The sequence below is a fragment of the Lagenorhynchus albirostris genome, chromosome 1 (assembly GCF_949774975.1).
Source record: "Lagenorhynchus albirostris chromosome 1, mLagAlb1.1, whole genome shotgun sequence".
Lineage (NCBI taxonomy): Eukaryota > Metazoa > Chordata > Mammalia > Artiodactyla > Delphinidae > Lagenorhynchus > Lagenorhynchus albirostris.
In genome coordinates, this window is record NC_083095.1 from 15,471,162 (window position 1) to 15,490,487 (window position 19,326).

The window sequence follows — 19,326 nt, forward strand, 5'->3', positions numbered from 1 at the left end:
CAACTATAACTTTTATGTGCGTTTGAACATTTTCAAAATAAAAATTTGAGGGGAAAACCAAAAAAAAGTCCAGCTCCATCTCTTTAAAGAAATTACCTGGGATTATGCTTTGGCGTTAATTCAGAGAGAGAGAATCACCTTAAAACTTGTTTTATAATAAGCAGGATTCTAGCTCTGCACATTTTTGGTAAAATGTTTGGCACAATGCCTTGTAGGAGCTTAAATAATATATTCTTAAAATTTAAAATAGTCCTGGGTATGTAATATACATCATGGTGACTATAGTTAACAATACTGTATTGTATATTTAAAAGTTGCTAAGAGAGATATCTTAAAAATTCTCATCACAAGAAAAAAATTTTGTAACTATGTGTGGTGGTGGGTGTTAACTAGACTTCTTGTGGTAACCTTTTCACAATACATACCAATCAATATAGAATCATTATGTTGTGCACCTGACTAATATAATGTTATATATCAATTATATCTCAATAAAAAAGATTTCCAAGTAGAGAAACTTACAAGGGAAGCAGAGGTAGTTCCTGGTTATGAAGTGTGTTCATCAGCCTGGTGCTTTAATTACAACTTCTCTGGAGTTCATACTATGCTGTCTTCATTAATCCGCAATCAGAGGTTTGAGTCAAATAAATCAGCAGGATTTACCCATACAGAGTTTATTATTGAGCGATATGATACATGACACCCCATTCCTTGCCCTTTAGTTGCTGATGTGTCTCCAGCTTTTCCAAGGCAAAAGCAGAGCCTAAGATTAGAGCAACATATACTTAAGGGTGTGTTTTTGCAGATGTTTGTTGGGACGTGAAGACAAATGTAGGAATGATTAAATGCTGAGAACAAAGTGGAAACTTCGCTGAGGAAAGACAACATTTCTGGTAGGAGAAGTTTAACTTTAATGCATAATCCTATCAGTTTTATCACTGAGTGCGTCTACACAGGGTGTGTGTGTGTGTGTGCGGGAATATTTTCACAAAAATGACCTGGACATTTCTCTGCAGTTCTTTTGAGAAGAGGACTCGCAGGTGTCTTGGGAATGAGAAAGACCATACAAGATTGGGTTTTCTTCCGGACCTCAAGGCGGAATGGTGAAACCAAAGGGAAACAATCCAAGGCAGATTAACGAATTCGAAGTAGATTCTAATCAGATCTGTCCTCCTCCCGCTTCTGTTTGCCGAACCAACACGAAGCAGGATTTCCCAAGCTGCTCCATCGCTCCCTGCGATTCGCTGTCCCGGACTTTCTCCTGCCTCACCCCGATCCTGTGTTCACCTCTCCCCTGGCAGAGCTGTTCTTTGCCAGTCATTCGGAGAGGCTGACTCCCCACGTGCCAGGCAGCATCCGTCCGCCCTCACACCCACCCCGGGCTGCGGCGTGGGGAGGGGGTAAAGGAGCCACCAACTCGCGGGAAACTTTCTCTCGCGGGAAATGACTGGGGGTTTCCGGTTTCCTCAGCCCTTCCACGCCGGGCTCGACGGCACTCAATAAAGTGGTGCCACAACTATCGCAGGTTCTGAGTTGCAGAGACCAGGGCGGCCCGCAGAAACGCATCCCCGGCAAGGAACGCGGCGCCCTTTACCACCGAATGCGCCCCGGACGCGGTGGCCGACAGCCCGGGGCCACTGGCGGGGCTCGGCGGGTGCAGGGAGACTTAGCGCCAGGATGCTTTGTTTTCCTGCCGCAGGAGCCCGAGGCGGTCTCTTTCCACCAGACTTAACCCTCCCGCAGCAACAGCCATGAAAGTTGCGGAGGCACAGAAGGAGAGGGAACCGCTCCGCGCGGCATCTGTTTTGGATGTTTTTTCTCTACACAGACCACTTCTTTCCTCCTTCTTGGGGTAAGTGTAATCAAGTCTGTAAGAACCAAGAGGTAGAACTGAAGGCGATGGAAGGGAATTGCGGAGCACAAAGGGTTAATGTGCTAAGACGTTTGTCTTGGGAGGGGTCTCCCCTCCCTGCCCCCTCCCTTTCCGAACATCCTCCCCCGAGCCACCCTCCCTTTCACCCATCCTCCGGGCCCGAAGTCCATTCCAAATACGCAATTTAGGAGTTGGGCTTGATTTCAGGTATGTTAGGGGAGGGGGTGCTGGGATTAAGTAATTAATTAATTTTGGTAGATTTTTTTCCCCCCACAAACTCGTTTTTGTCCACATTCTGAGAAGGGAGAAAAAGTGGAGGTGAGGGAAGCCCCAGAGGTTGGGGATGGGAAAGGGGGGAGTGATTTAGCAGAGAGATGATCCTAAGAGCTGATGACTAGTGCAAGTCATCAGGAACTCCAGACCCCTGATTCTGCTCCAAATCGCCTGGCCCCCCAATAATCATCCTGCTGATGCATTTCTGGGCAAGGTTCTCCAGGGGCCAAATAACTTCTGACAAAAACCTGCAAACTGTCTTGCACACAAGGGATGCTCAATAAATGTTTCTTGATTGGCTGAATGATGTACACTGAGCTGCATTTCATGCCATGGGAATTTGCCTTGGACAGTGAACTAATTCCCCGATGTAGACCCCAGGGCACTAAGTTAGTCCAATTCATTTTGCAAAGGAGGAGGATCTGAAGTATTAGAAAATACTGTACTCAGATCTTTATTACCCAAAAGTACCCCTGTGACTGCTTCAAGGTCAGATTCATGGGTCCAGGGACCAGATGAGCTCACTTGGGTTTGAATCTCTGTGTTGTGACCCTGGGCGTGTTCCTTTACCTCTCTGAGCCCCGCTCTTCTCATCTGCAAGATGAGGCCAGTTGGAGCTTCCTCTATGTCATATAGGGAAGATGAATGGAGAGAAGTATGAGAAGGTGAAAGGGCAGTTGATAGATGTCAGTCTTGCCTCCGCATCCTCAGAGGATTCAGGAGAGAGGGTACCTTTCTCCGTGGAGACCTCTCTCTGACTCTGATGCAGGTAATAACGTTGCGTTGCAGTGACTGGGCTGGCACCTTTCTGCCTGTGAGCAGTGGAGGAGGAGTGAGGCTCTGAAGGCTTTCGTAGGAGCTTGGAAGCAGCTTCCTTTGGGTTTTGGAGCAGAATTTACATATATACTGGTGTCTCTGGGGGCATGGCTGGAGAAGCGGTCATTCTTTGTTTCCTTTCCAGGTCTCATCCATCCTCTCAGCCTTCTAGTAGAGAGGAGCAAAGTGTGGAAACAGAGTTCCAGAGAAGGTAGCTTTGAAGCACCTAGGAAACCCGCACCTGCCTAAAGGTCCGAGTCAGAATAGTGCCATCAGATTAGTACCAGTTTTGCCTGACGGGATTTGCAGAGAACTCCCCAGCAGCCTGTAGGGTCAGTTACAAAGCACTTACCAACCCTTCTCACAGATGACAGTGGACCTCAGTGGATCTTGCCGTGTAACTCTGAAGCCTGGATGTGACAGTGGGGGATGCATGATGAGAAAGATGCTGCTGACACAGGGCTCCCCCGAAGCCTCAAGGTGCCATAGAGCTGCACGCATTCTGAGAGCAAATGCTCGTGCAGGCAGTTAGGGCCATAGAAGGCAGGCTTGGGAATAGGCTGAACAGTCACTTTCCCTTTCTTAAGTAAAGGCAACGATGATCTAACCCGACCTCATGGCACTAGACAGTAAGCCCTATGGAGGCAAGGTCCATGTCAGTCTGGCTCTTTGCCATATCGCCAGCACCTAGCACAGGGATGGCACATAGAAGGGGTTCAAGATATACGTAAAATGGACAGTGACTGGACAGTAACTTAAACTACTTCCTGTCCAACACTGCTTCATGCAGTTCATGCGTTCATTTAGCAAGCATTTCTTGAGCATCTACTCTGTGCAGGTCTCTGTCGTTAGGTATCCGAAGTAATTTGTAAACATTATTTTTATTGGTACTTCGAGTAGCCCATTCAAGAGCATCTCACCACAACCAGGTTCTTCTGGACACTGAGGTCCCACCGCAAGCCCCTGTGCGGCTTCAGGAGCGGGCAGTGTGAGTGGGGGAAGGGGGAATGCGCCAGGTTTAGCTTCTTTCCGGGAACATGTCTGGGGTTCCTTTGCACCTGCCCCTGCCGGGCCCTCGGGCTCCCGGGGCCGCCAAGTCTTGGCAACTCCGTTGTCCTCAGGGATGGCGGCGCCTCTCTCCAGCCTCCACCCCGGCCTCCGAGCAGAGGCCCCGGCCGGTCGGCAGGTGGTTGGGGAAGGGACCGGGCTGCGCCTGGGGAGCGAGCTTCCCGGGGCGGGGAGAGCGCGGCCGACGCGGAGCGGTCCCAGAACAAAAGGCTCATGGCTGGCACCGGCCTCCTCGGAGCGCGCTGGGGACGTGGGTTCGGGTGCTGGCGGGAGGACCAGGCGAGGGAGAGGACTGGAGTGAAAACATGAGGTGAGAAAAGCAGGTGGGGGTGCGCCCAGGGTGGAAGCGGTGACAGGAGGTCTCCCTCGAGGCAGAGGTATGCGGAGGGGCCGCCGCGGCCCTTCCTCCGCCTCCTGCAGCGCCTTCCAAGCAGCCAAGCGTGTCTCCGGCTGCAACTCCGCGGAGCGCGCCGCGGCCGCTTCCAAGCCCGCCCGCCCGCCGGCTGTTCTAGCCAGTAAGTAGCGGCGCGCTTGCCGCCGGCTCCCCGCCCCACCGCGGCTTCCGGGCCGCCGCGCCCGCCGCCTCCCGCCACCTCCAGCAGACGCGCCGGCAAGTCCACAGCCGGGCGCTAGTGGCCGAGTGCGCCTCCTTAGCGTGGCCCCTCTACCCGCTCCGCGCCCTCCCGCGTGGCGCGGCTTTTGAGGCTCGCCTCGGGGAGGGTAGTCTTCGCCGCGCGCTCCCCGGGTGCCGCGCCACCCCTACGTCCAATGGCTTTCGCTGGGTGGGGAGTTGGGGGCGTCGCTCGGGGGCGAGGAGCCGCGGCCGGGGAGGGGCTTGTGCGCTCTGCGCGGCGGAGCGAGGCTGACGTGCCCGCCCGAGCGCGCGCCCGGGCGAGTGTGTGAGAGTGTGTGTGTGTGTGTGTGTGTGTGTGTGTGTGTGTGCGCGCGCGGGAGTGTGTGAGCACACGCCTTCAGGGGCTGGAGTGACACTGCGGTGGGCTTCTCCCTCGCGCCGGCCCTCCGGCTGCTCGGCCCCCAACCTGCCGGCGCCGCATTTGGGAAGCAGCTTGGCTCTTTCATCTTCCCGAGCCTCGCTCTCCATCCACCGCTCGCTGGTCTTACTTTTCCTTTTACCCGAGGGGCTGCTGCCGGCCACCCCTCAACCGGTGCAAACACCCAAGCAGTCTCCAGTTCTCTCCTAAGCCAAATCTTTTCCACTTGTCTTTCTCTGGGGTTCCTCCACGACCCAGTCCAAGGCTCCCCCATCCTTGGAAATTGTTTTGTTGGACTGCTGTACCGAGGCGTATAAAGCTTGAGGACTTTATTATTATTTCGATCCTTTTCATTTCCTCCCCTTCTGGGCAACGGAGCAATGAAATTTCCAATCGAGACTCCAAGAAAACAGGTGAACTGGGATCCTAAAGGTTGGTATTTCTTACTTTTGACCGCCCGGGCCCTGCCTCTGTCTCCGGCGTGTGCGCGCTTCCTTGACTGGAAGCACACTTGCTCCTGGCGGCCTGTGTCCTGAGGCTGGAAAATTCGCCTGGGAACTGCAGCGCGGGTGGGAGGAGGGCGGAGGCAGCGTGGGTGCCAAGCCCAGATAGCGCCTGTCATTATCACATAATCAGTGTCCCTCCTGGATTGTTTTAAAATCTGTTTAAAGATACACCAATCTGGGTGTTTGACTTGAAATCGCACCAAGTGTCGATATTTCCTTCTGACTTTGTGTGTGTGTATGTCCTTTGTTTCTGGTGATCTTTGTCTCTGGCAGATGGGTGGGGTGCCTCCCCCTGGACCTGGAGCTGCACCGCCTGGCAGGGTGTCCTCAGTGGGAAAGGTTTCCTGGCAGCAAGTGGGGCTTGGAGCCGCAGCAACAGCCCCTGGAGGTGGCCCTTCTCTAGGGCAAGCGGAATAATGAAGCCCACGGGGCCTTCCAAATCTTCGCTCAATCTTATTACCAAACCACGCAGCTAGGTTGGCTCAGATGGGAGTAGAAGGGGGAGGAGGGAGTGGTTTTCAAAAAGGGTGGGGCAGGTAAGGGCTCGGGGAGGGGAGCATGCCCGAGTAGTAGTGTCATTTACAAGCTTTTACGAATGTTGCACAGTGGCCCCTGGGCGCAAAAGGGAGTGATTTAGACAGATTTGTGTGTGCCTAGGGTTGTCCAGGGTGTCTGTAATTAGCATATAGATGTTAAGGCTTCTCGTGAGTGATCACTATGGGAACAGAACAAGTTGAAACCTCGTGTCCAGTTTTGACAAGAATGCTCTTGCTTTTGTCATGCTTTGACAAGCGTTTCTCTTAGCTCATCTGAAGGCTGAGTTGGGCGAGGCAACGCCTCTGTGTGAATTGGGGTTGAAATTTGTTTATTTGATGTGTATGTATCTGTGTGTGTGTGTGTGTGTGTGTGTTTAGTGTTTTTTTTATGAGTGCATTTCTTCTTTTCCCCAGACTGGAAAAGAGGAAACCCAGTCATTGTTGAATAAATGTCTTAGGAATTGACTGGGTACTGAAGACAGAGTGAAGAGACATTTCCTATTCTAACACCAGTGCTGTTAATACAACCAGGGCTGTTAAGTGCAACCCAGACCTTCTATTTTGTCTCTAGATCTCTGGAAATATGGAAGTGTGCCTGTTGTTTGTCTGTTTGTTTTCTTTTTTGGGGGGGAGAGGAATCCTTGCAAAACATATTTATTGAGTATCTACTACAAACCAAATGCTGTCCAGGCACAGGAAATACAGTCAGAATACTACAGACAAAAACTCTGCCTTCTTGGAATTTATAGTGAGGGATACAGACCTAAATCAGTCATTGCACAGAAGTGCATAATTACAAGTTTATACATGTTCCATGAAGAAGAGCATCAAGGCTTTAAGAAAGTGTCTGATGGAAGAGACTGACAAGAACCACGGGAGGTGGATAGTCAGGGAAGATAGTCAGATATTTGAACTGAGACCTGGAGGATATGTAGGGATTAATTGGCTAATGAAGATGGGAACTTGCAGAAGAAGGAACAGCAAGTGCAAAGGCCCTGAGGCAGAGGGAGCATGTATATTTGAGGACCTGAAAGGAAGCTTCCATGGCTGGAGCAGAGAGCAAGAGAGCATGTGTTTTGAGGTGTGGCTGGTGAATCCATAGGGTCTGATCCCAAAGCCTCGTGTTGTTGCAGGTAGGGATGGAATTGTGGATTGGGAGGTTGGAGTGTTTCAAGCTGAGGAGCGACATGATCTCAACTGAGTTTCAAAACAAGTGCCATGTGGCTCTTGTGGATGTGAGGGACCAGATACAATAGTAGTGTGGACCATGGTGGTGGCTGTGGAGATGGAAAAATGGATGGAGTAGGGAGCGAGGGAGGGTACAAAAATCTACAGGCTTTGTGTGAATCAGATGTGGATGTGGAGTAGTTGGAATGATTGGGAAGGCAGCCAGGGCAGGACTAGTCTTGAGGGAAAACTCAGGAGCTCAGCCCAGGACTTGTTGAGTGGGAGACGTCTCTGAGTCATCCAGGAGATGGGTCAAGTGGGCTGTTGTCTAAAATATCAGATCAGTTATTTTCAAGGAGCTCTGATAGGGAGGGCTGTGGGGCCGATTTTGTGAAGCTTGCCTTGGCTTTTAAAATACATTTCTATATAATCATCATTCTATCTATTTATGTCACAGTGATAAATACAGATGAATCCCACATTTTACAGCCTAAAACAGTGAAGAAGCATGCAAGTAGTGTCTATAGTCACAACTGATGAAGCTAAAAATGGAAAGACCCCGATAAAAGTCACAGCATTCAGTGAGCAATTATTGCATGCCAGGTGTTTGATGTACATAATTTCATACAGTTATTGTCATAGTACTTATCTGATGGCACAGTGTTATTGTCCCCGTTTGACCCTTGATTGCCATCAGGACACCACTGAGCTGCATTTTAGTAGTGTGCTCTGACTTGAGGCACAATTGTTCCTGGAGGTGTGGATGACAGTAGTCTTTCCTAGCCAGGGGGTGGAGGCAGGAAGAGAGTGGGGAGTGAGGGTACCATATCTCACACTGGCATAGAACTAGGTGCACATATATTAATGAATTAATTAAATTATTTATTAACTTATGTATTATTAATTATTCTTTAACCAGAAGATTAATTTAATGTTCTTTATTTAATCATAGACAGAAGAGATGATCCTAATTTTAGAGGTGAGGGAATCGAGGAACAGAGAGGTTGAGTAACTTATCCGAGGCCACACAGCTAGTGGGTGGTGGGGTCAGACTAAAATATGGGCCCTTAAACACTCTTCCCGTCTGTTCCTTATGTTATTGCACCTCTGGCTCCTGCCTGGTGAGGTTCCCAGAGCTCAGGGACTGGAGAAGCTTCTTTCAAGGAGGAAGAGCATAAGAGAGAGTAGGAGGAGGAGGTGGGGGAAGAGGAAGAGAAGGGTGAGGCAGTAAATCAGTCTTTCTCACTCATTCCTTTCTCCATTAACCTGTCTAACCAAATATTATCTCTGCATCTACCTCTGGGGGGCGGGTAGTCACTGGTTACTGGACAGACATTGGGTCTGTGCTTTGGAAGTTTGGGTTTACATAGACCAAATGTGTTTAGAAAGAGAAAGATGAAGCAGACCCTAGCATTATAATAGAAAAGAGGAGGGACAGTTCCTTAGAATTCTGGAATGAACAGACAGACTTGCACCTTCAGGTGGCTGTGCTCACCGATTTTGGAAGGAAGTTGTAATTATGATGTTTTGCTTATAGCCCTATTACCTGACAATTTAATAGCACAAAATGAAGGTGGTTTGAGAACAGAGTGGTTTTGATTGCACTTGGGTGAATTAAGCAGAGCACTGTTAAGAGGTTTAGGTGCAAAAATAAGACCTAAGTGTAAAATGATTATTCTCTGGTGAGCTATGGCCTTCCTCCATATTTGTAAAGCTAAGCCTTTAACACACAGTGACTGTTTGTGGAGGACCTACACAAAAGTAGGTTGGCACTAAGTATTGGCTTTCATAGCAGGATTTATATGCGTTTTAAATCACTGGGATCACTTGTTGATGATCTTCTGCTGAAAACTGGGATTGGCTATCTGCTTTGATGTATGTTAAAAGCTTTTAAAAACCAGTAAGATCAGCAAACAATATCCCTACAGCTTGAGGCAAGCAGATCATTATAGTGTAAAAAACTCAATTTTGGGGCAAAAGAATTAGTTTCTAAAACAAGCTGTAGCAATAATTAGCTGTGTGACTTTGGGCTGCTCACTTAGCCTCTCTGGGCTTAACCTTCCTCCCAAGGGCAAGGAGGCCATTGACATGGCCTCTTTGATCCTATCTCTTTAACATCCCCCTTGAGCTGACCTCTGGACTATTTGGCTTCCTTTTGTTCCTCAAGTAGATCAGACATGTTCCTGTCTCAGGGCCTTTGCACTTGCACTTTCCATTGCTTATAAATGTATGTTAGCGTGGCTGGCTCTTTTCCATCCTTTAAATCTCAGTTCAAATATCACCTTGTTAGCAAGGGCTTCCCTGTCCCATCTGAAGGCCTCGCCTCTCGTTCCCCAGCCCTATCGCTTTCTCTTACATCTCCTGTTCAGTTGTCTTCCTGGTACTTGTCATGATCTGAAACCATCTTACTTGCTCATGTGTCACCTTTGATGCCAGCCTCACTTGCTAGCGCATGAGTCCAACAAGCAAGAATGTTCCCTGTCCCGTTCACTGTCTTAATCCCAGGCCCTGGCAAGTGCCTGGCACGTAGTGGATGCTCAATAACCTTTTGCTGAATGTATGTAGGATGGATCAGAGAGGATCTCTAAGGCTTCGAGCATGATGGAAATTCCAGCACTCTTTTAAGCTACAAATGGCAAAGGACAAATAAGAATAGGATAATATATCCCTAATTAATGGAGTGTTGGACAGGACACTGATATTCCCACTTCCTTGCAAGCTCCCAGCTCTCTAGAGCCTCCAGCAGACTGTTTTCCTTCTGTTTGCCTTCTCACCAGGAGTGGAGGTGAGGTGGGGGCAGGTGGGTGGGCAGATGTAGCCTGACAAAGGTACGGTTGGTGTCCAGTTAATAATTTGGTGCATGTTGGTCAGTGGTGTGCAGCTCATTTTAGGTAGTTAAATCCACTTAACAAAGAAGCAAAGCCTTAGAGCTGGAGCTGGATTTTTTTTTTTAAAGCTGCATTTTTAGTGCATAGTTGAGTGCAAAGTTCCAGAGAGGCCTATATCTTATGTGTGTATCACCTTTCAGTTTATAGAACGCTTTTTACAAATTATCTCATTTGTTCTTTTCTTTTTTTTGCGGTACGCGGACCTCTCACTGTTGTGGCCTCTCCCGTTGCGGAGCACAGGCTCCGGACACGCAGGCTCAGCGTCCATGGCTCACGGGCCCAGCCGCTCCGTGGCATGTGGGATCCTCCCGGACCGGGGCACAAACCCGCGTCCCCTGCATCGGCAGGCGGACTCTCAACCACTGCGCCACCAGGGAAGCCCTCATTTGTTCTTTAAATAACCCTATTTTTGTCAGTATTGAACTCTTAGATTTACTGATGGGAATAGAACAAGTAAATGATTTATATGAGGGCCCAAGGCTGCCAACAGGCAGTGCTGGGGCCAACCCAGGCCTTCTGATGCTTACGTCCAGGAAATTTTCCTCAAGCTTTCCTCCCTCCCAGGATTTTTGTCCATTCCACACTCTCCCATTCTTTCCTATCCAAAAATGTATTTCAGAGATTTCTCTGAGAGATTTAGAGGAAGAAGTCTTTCGGTTGATCAGTGAGCCCTTAGCTGACGTGGTTTTCTTCAGGTTGTACTTTCACTGGCCGGCGCTTTATCCCATGAGTTCATTGAAGACCCTTGGATCCCGCTTCTGCTCTCTTGGTTAAAAAGAGATTTTGCTCTCTTGTGTATATGACGCATGCTCGACCTGTAAGCTCAGTTGAGTGCTATCTTTATTAATGTGTTTCCAAACACACATTTGTATAGCTTAGATTTTCTGGAAAGAAAATAATCTTTTGATTTAATATCCAACTTTCAGGAGATCAGCTTTCCAAATGGGATTAATGATGTGCCAAACTCACCACAATTATCCTAGAAAGTACAGAGGAAAGATGTTCCAAAGACTGTCTGGGCCAAGATTTGGCTCCGGTTCTTTTTCAGTGTCCAAGGGAGTTTCATCACCCTTTTGCCAATCCCAGCGATCACTGGGTGGAATTGGAACTGGGTAGGTCGACTTTACTATTCCACTCCGTTTCTGAAACATCTGTACTTTGGCTCTCTGGGAGTCTGCCCAGACTGTCATAACAAAATATCACAGACAGAGTGGCTGAAACAACAGAAATTTATTTTCGCACAGTTTTGAAGACTAGAAGTCCAAGACCATGGTATTAGCAAGGTTGGTGTCTGGTGAGAGCTCTCTTCTTGGGTTGCAAATGGCCATCTTCTTGCCTCACATGATGGAGAGAGTGTACTCTGATGTTTCTTCCTCTTCTTAAAGGGCACCAGCCCTACTGAATGGGAACCCTACCATTATGACCTCATTTAATGTTAATTACCTCCTAAAGGCCCTATCTCTACTTCACTTATGTTTGGGGTTTAGGTTTCAACATATGAATTTTTTGGGGGTGGGTATGTGGGACACAATTCAGTCCATAGCAGGCTCTATATGAGCATCATCTTAAGTCAGAGGCATTAAAAAAACACAATCCAGGGCTTCCCTGGTGGCACAGTGGTTGGGAGTCCGCCTGCCGATGCAGGGGACGCGGGTTCGTGCCCCGGTCCGGGAAGATCCCACATGCGGCAGAGCGGCTGGGCCCGTGAGCCATGGCCGCTGAGCCTGAGCGTCCGGAGCCTGTGCTCCACAACGGGAGAGGCCACAACAGTGAGAGGCCCGCGTACTGCAAAGAAAAACAAACAAACAAAAAACCAAGAACACAATCCACATCTTGCCCCAAATTGGGACATTTCACCACAACTGAAATACGGTGTTTAATGTAGGCACAGTGCTAGGGGCCCACTGTTGGTAAGAAAAATAAAATGTACCTTTTTTGAGGAAGTGGATTCATTTTACTTTTAGCCCGTGGGGGATTAGAGAGTTTAGTGAAGAGATAGAAGGAAGCCATTTTACTGAAAGCCAATTAGGAAGTTTCAGTTTGGACAGCTCCCTTGGCTGAAGCAGCAGAGTGAATAAAAGTGACCATCTTTTGCTGTACTCAGGTTCTGTTATGAAGGGCACTTACTGGACGAGCCAGCAAGGGTTAGAGGTGGTTAGGGGCTCAGCTCTGCATGACTTGGTTATGTAATCTACCTCAACGTGGCCCCAGCACCATGTTGGTTACACCCACCTGGCAGGTTTCTCACAGGAGTCAAAGGGCTTTTGACTACTTGTGGGCTCTGGTGTTAGTGGTCCTCTCAGCAGAGACTTTACTGTATCAGGGCTCATTAATTACTGTTATCCCGGGTAATGAGAGAAAATGGAGAAACAAAAACCTCACATTGACTTCCTAGAACATTGATTTGTGGTTTGCAGACACAGTGTGAGATTTTTTTTCTCCCTTGTAAGTGTCTGGGGCTGAGTACTATGAATTGAAAATGAAAGCTGACATTCTTATCTTCCTTGTAGGGTTGGACTGGGGGTTGAGGGCCAGAACCATTGGCATGGGTGGGGGTGGTCACAGGGGAGCTGTGTTCTCTTTTTCCTCTATTCCCAGAGCCAGGGAGGCAGATAGGGGTGGGCAGAACAGGTTGTGTGGAGGGTTAGGTAGCAGGATTTCAGGGGATTCCAGTTTCTGTACTACCAATTACTTCACTTTCTTTTTCCCTAGAGGGAACTTTGAAACAAAGCGGAACGGTGGCAAAGTATAGGATTTGTAGAGTCAACCACTGCCATACATAAATCATGTGATCACAGGGAACTCCCTTATTCCTCCCTCCCTTCTGTTTTTCCTTCCTTCCTTTATTCTCCCCCTTCCACCCTCCCTCCGCCCCCGATGATTTCTACAGAGTTCTGATTTCAAATGCTATCTCTTATGCAAAGAATTCTGAGTTTTTAAATTCAACTACCCAATGTAGGGGCAAAGGTAGTGTTTACAGTTTAAAAAGAGTTGCTTAAAGAGTCACTGCAGGTTTGCTCAAGAGATAGAGAGCCTGAAAGTCATGGTGACCTTTGCAGAATGGGCTAAAATGCTGATATTTGTAATTCTGACATACAAGCTAGCAACAATTTTACTACCAAGAAATGAGTTTCTAATGTGTAAACAGCCCTGTGGGTCCCCCAAATAACACATTAAATATTTTAGGATAAAGATAAATAGTGTAACTTACCAAATTTAATGTGATATGAGCCTGATAGTTTAAGTAGAGATGCTCAGTATCATGTGATACTGGGCAATTGAACATTCAGTCCACCAGTTGAGAATATTGCTTTAGGCCAAAGGCATTCATTTCTCATGGTGGAATTTGAGGCTATATGGGAAGCAGTTTAGTAGAGTGGGTTCAGCATATACCTCCTTAAAAGAACTTGACAGGCATAAATGCATGTTATATTCATTGAACCTAGCCTCTGGGCTAGATGCCAACCTCTGTACATTACAGGAGCTTAGGGTGGGAGGATCTAGGTGCTAGTTCCAGCTCTTCCATTCTTATGGAAAAGGAGAGAGTTGGGACATTGCTTGATAAGGCCCCTTCACGCCCTGATAGTCTTAGATCGCCTGGGTCCCAATTTGAGCTCCATCACTGATTAGTGGCTGATTTGGGCAAGTTGCTTCATTTCTCTGTGACTTGGTCTCCTCCTCTGTAAGGTGGAGATGATGACAGCCTGTACTTCCTTGATTTGTTATGTAGATCAAATGAAGTGATATATATTATACAAAGCTCTCAGAAGAGTGCTAGATTGTCATAAGAGCCCCCTGAGTGGTACCTGCATTATGTTATCATCACGGTTGAAGGGGCCCCTGTTCTGTAGAAGTCAGGGAAGGCTCTGGCTCCCAAATGCTTCAGAAGCATCTGATTCACTCTCCAGATCATTTGGGAGGGTGGCCTATTCCACAGAGCACCCCCCTTCCTGGCACTCTTTTAGACTCCCCATATTCTTATTCCAGGTTTAAAAAACCTAGACTGTTTTAATCAAACCAGAGGAAAAAAACAGAGAAAAAATCATAATACTCAACCTGAGTTACTGTTCTACCAATTCTATTAGCTGTGTGAACCCGGGCAAGTCACTTAAGCTTTTGGAGCCTTAGTTTTCTCCTGGGTAAAATAAAGAGCACAGTAACACCTGCTTCACATTTGCTAAGATGATCAAATGAGAATAAATGTGAACAAGCTTTATAAACTGTTAAGTTATCGACCAGCATTTCCCAAGGTGTGTTCCATGAGATACAAACTAGTCTTACCAGATGCTGTGTGAAAGAAAATGTTTTCATGGCCATGTCAGATGGCAGAATGATGCATGCTCGTTCCCTCCTGGAGAGTTGATATTGCTGTGTAACAAGTGACCCCAACATTTAGTGGCTTAAACCAATGATCAGTGTTGAGTATCTCACAGTTTCTGTGGATCAGGAAATCAGGAATGGCTTAGGTGTGTCATCTGTCTGGGAGTCATCCGGTGGTTATGGTCAGATGTTGGCTGGGGCTGCTGTCATCTGAGAGCTTAACTGGGGCTGCGGGATCTGCTCCTGAGATGGCTTCCTCGTGTGACTTGCAAATTGCAGCTGGTTGTTGGGGAGAGACCTCATTTCCTGCCAATGTGAATCTCTCCACGGGCTTGAGTGTCCTCACAACATGGCTGGCTTCCTCCAGAGTAAGCGCTTCAAGAGAGAACGAGGTGGAATTGAATGCCTTTTATAACGTAACCTCAGGAATCATACATTGTTACTACCACCACATGCTTTGTATTTTCATCCAGGTTTACTGAGGTATAATTGACATAAAACATGGTATTAGTTTTCAGTGTACAACATAATGATTTGATATCTTTATCCATTATGAAATGATTACCACAGTAAGTTTAGTCAACATCCATCACTTCACATAGTTACAATTCTTTTATGATGAGAACCTTTAAGATCTACTCTTTTAGCAACTTTCAAATATATAATAGAGGATTGTTAACTATAGTCACCATGCTGTACATGACATCCCTGGGACTTATTTATCTTATAGCGGGAAGTTGGTACCTTTTGATCCCCTTCACTCATTTTGCCCACTCCCCACGCTTTGCCTTTGGTAATCACCAGTCTCTTCTCTTTTTTTATGAGTTGGGTTTTTTTAGTTTCCATATATAAGTGAGATCACCCTGTATTTGTCTTTCTCTGTTTGACTTATTTCTCTTAGCATAATGTCCTCAAGGTCCATCTGTGTTGTCACAAATGGATTTGCTATCTCATTCTTTTCATTAGATGCGAGTCACTAAATTTAGTCCGCATTTGGGGAGGAGGGGTGATTAAGCTCACTTTGGAAGGAGGGAGTGTCAAAGAATTTGAGGAAATATTTAAAAATCACCATAAGCATTTCCCCTTATTTCTTATTGAATACGTACTAAGCGCCAGGCACTGTGCAAAGTACTTTAGAGTCATAATCTCATGTAGTCCTCTTTATAGTCCAAAGAAACAGGTGAAATGATTATCCCTGCTTTCTGAATGATGAGGCTGAGGCCTGCAGAGCTTAAGCAACTTGCCCAAAGTTACCTTGTAGCTCTATGACTTGATGCCGGAGGTGTGTTAACACTGGAGCTCTCACCTGTACCTTCTACACCTCCCCTGAGAATCCTGCAGTGCAGAAACCAGGCTGATTTTGTTTAACCCTGCATTTCCCACTTACCCACAGAACCATAATTTACTGAATTCCATTTACTGCTCTTATCACGCATTGCTCCGAATGGTATTTAGAAAGACAGCGAGTATGATGATGATTTATATAAAATATGAATATATGGTCTTATAGTAGATAACAATATACCAACCAGTCCAAGCAGATTTTTCAAATGCAAAAAGCATCTATTCAGCCTCTTTTGGGTGGGCACCATTCTACATGTGGATCTGCAAAATATTCACCAAAAAATGACTGCATGATATACCCAATTTCTTTTCACTGCGATACCAGAGGTTGAGTGAGACAACTCAGGGACCCACCTCGTTTGCAGATTGCCCTTCTTTGACAGCCCTCTTCCTTTACACACTCAGGGACTGAAAACCCAACCTCCTTGGATAAAGCCAGAAGAACAGGACATCCCTCAGGCTGGGCAGTAGAAATGTCAGGGAATGGGCGTCTGGTGTGTTTCTGCAGCAGACCTTATGTCTGTACGTGTGAGGGAGCACAATAAAATATTCACCAAAAAATGGCCACATGATATACCCAGTTTCTTTTCACTGTGAAACCAGAACGTAGCCAAGACGGCAGGGATGGTGTGCCTGGGGTGATGGGCCCAGCACATGGGGAGAAGCCACTCTCTGTTATATTTGGAGTAAACATACTTTTTTTTTTTAACCACCTTGTTGCTTTTTCTGCACATTCTTGAAGAGAAAATGATTTCCAGGAAGCCGAATGCATTTGATGTCTTTGAGGTTCCCACGTTTCCAAACATTGCACACCTGGATTATTCCGGAGGCGACTTTATAGTCTAAGGAGAGTTCTGAAGCTTCTGTGTCCTGGGTGGAGGAGAGTGAACACAGTGTCTTTTGAGTGCCACCATGGGCTTTGTTGAATACGTTACTTCTCCCACAAAATGGCAAAGAGAGGCCCTAGGACAGGATGAGGGTGGGTTGAATGAGGCTGCCTGAGAGCCCTGTCACATTCCGGAGCCAACTCTCATGGCGTCTGTAACCATAGCAACCAGGGGCTGAAAAAATTCTCAGGATGCAGATATGCCATTGTATCCACCTTCTGGTTCCCTTGCTTTCCCCTCTATTCCTTCATCCAGGAACTACCCTCACCCTCACCCCTGAACAGTGACTGATGTTCAGGGTGATTCTACACTGGTGATTTTAACTTCTGACTGATTCTTCATTTCCTGAGCCCCCATTTTCAATTCCTGGACCTACAGCTGATTCATTGTGACCCAGACTAAGCCACATGCACATCATTTCCTCAGCGTTTCCATTTTTACTATGAAAAATTAGGCATAGTTATGTAGCGAACGTACTCTAGATTTAATTGCAGTCATGCATAATGTTGGTGGCTCATGACACATTGTTTTGAATAACACTCCTGCACTTACTGCATGGTTTAGATCTTAGATTTTGGGGGATATGTTATAAAAGAACAGAGAAAGCCAGTGAGGCACAGTAAATAGACCGCTGGTCTCTGGCCAGAAAATCTGGATTGTGGTCCTGGTTAGAGTGTGAGGTGTGTCCTGGTGGCATGAGGATGGGGAGGTGGGTGGCTGCCAGATTATGCAGGGGATAGTAGGTCATATGAAGGAGCTTTTTAATTTTTTTTTCTGAGAATAATGGGAAGGTACTGAATAGTTTAAAGTAGTAGGGATGACACAATCAGATTTGTTTTTTTTTTTTTTTTTTTTTTTTTTTGCAGTACGCGGGCCTCTCACTGTTGTGGCCTCTCCGGTTGCGGAGCACAGGCTCCGGATGCGCAGGCTCAGTGGCCATGGCTCACGGGCCCAGCCACTCCGTGGCACGTGGGATCTTCCTGGACCGGGGCACGAACCCGTGTCCCCTGCATCGGCAGGCGGACTCTCAACCACTGCGCCACCAGGGTAGCCCCAGATTTGTATTTTTAAAGATTATTTAAACCACTTATAAATGATTATAAATTGTAATCGAATGATTGATTCAGCAAATGTTTATGGAGCATACCTACTATGTGCCAGGGATGGTGCTGGATGTAGGACTTACCTGGGGGATTCCTTGTCTTGTAGGAATTTTTGAGAAACATTTGGGGAGGAAAAGAAGCTTTCCTTGGCCTCTTTGGTTTATGACAACCAATTCTAAACTTCTGGTTGCAAATGGGAATTGTATCTTTTTCTTTTATTTTTGCAGGGGGAGGTGTATCTTAAAGCAATGGCTGCCACATTTTCAATCTCTGTTAATTAATATAATCTTTTCCTTGGCTTTGTTACATGACTTTCGATTCTGTGATAATTTCTATATTTGGAGTCAGTGAATCAGTAAACCAAAAACTATGGCGCATTCAATATTTTGTACTTCAAACACCTTTTGGAAGCATTCAGCTATCAGTTTAGCATAATGGACCTAATTAAAATTGCCAGCATCTCCTGCATACCCACTGTCACTTTGTTCCTGGAGTGTCGGGAGGCATTGTGGCATTGGGGTATTTCTCCTTTGACTATAATGGGACCTCCTGCCTGTCAAGTCCTTGTGGCCTCAGCTCTGAAGGCTTCCCCGAAGCCTGAATTAATGAGAAGCTATGAAGTGCTGGTCCGTTTCTCTGGCAGGGTGAGAACACAGCTTCTATAGGAGCATGAATGCCTGCTTATTAGGCAATAATCTTCGTATTCAGACTCAGTTCTAAAGAGAAGTGGAGCCAGCGGCACAGGGGGTGGGATTAGAGGAGCCTTCTAAGCCCCTGTCTACAAGCTGACCCACAGCACTCCTTCCCGTGACCATCGGACTGCCTAAAACCTATCAGTTACTCTGTTCATCGGCAGCCTTTCATTCATCCTTGGGGTTATTCCCTAAACATTTTGTGAGTCAGTGACAGCAGAAATGGGGCTAGACACAGAAAGATGAAAAAGATCTGAGGCTCTATACCCAGGAAAGTTACAGTCTAGCCACTGAGACAGGTGCAAGTCAATATGGATTAAAACATCATCTCCAGAACACATCTTTTTTTTTTTAACTTTTTATTTTATGTTGGAGTATAATCGATTAACAACATTGTGATATTTTCAGGTGCACAGCAAAGTGACTCAGCCATACCTGTACATGTAACCATTTACCCTCAGACTCCCCAGAACACATCTTTTTAAAATGCAAATATATCTTCTCCAGATAATTTACAGACTCTCAATTACCCACTGGTACAGCCAAGTTAATCAAGTTTCCGTGAGAGACGTGAGCTGAGAGGGAATGGAACACAGAACAAAACGTATTGATGGGTTGGCGTAAAGTGGGGAAGGGAAAAGTCAGGAGCGTTGAACACAGACTTTGGGAGGAGTCGTGTAGGGAGCAGACTGGACATGGATAGAGTTGTGTGATGGGGGCAGGTGGGATGGAGGTGCCGCAGGTCCAAGCAGGGGACAGAATGTGCGGGGACGAGAGGGGAAGTCACTGAAGGCCAACCGTGACTGTGTAAAAGCCCAGTTCACATTAAACTCACTTCAGAAATCGGGAAGGGCTTTTGAG

At 46.9% G+C, this 19,326-nt stretch overlaps 1 protein-coding gene across 1 annotated transcript in view; it reads left to right on the top strand.

Moving 5' to 3' along the window:
* The first annotated feature begins 5,402 nt into the window (after positions 1-5,402).
* The window catches only part of KCNK10 (potassium two pore domain channel subfamily K member 10), a 135,407-nt gene continuing 121,483 nt past the window's right edge, over positions 5,403-19,326 (top strand). Inside the window, exon 1 of the mRNA XM_060124903.1 lies at positions 5,403-5,454. Within this exon, the coding sequence (XP_059980886.1) occupies positions 5,403-5,454 (52 nt within the window). The remainder of the gene's footprint in view (positions 5,455-19,326) is intronic.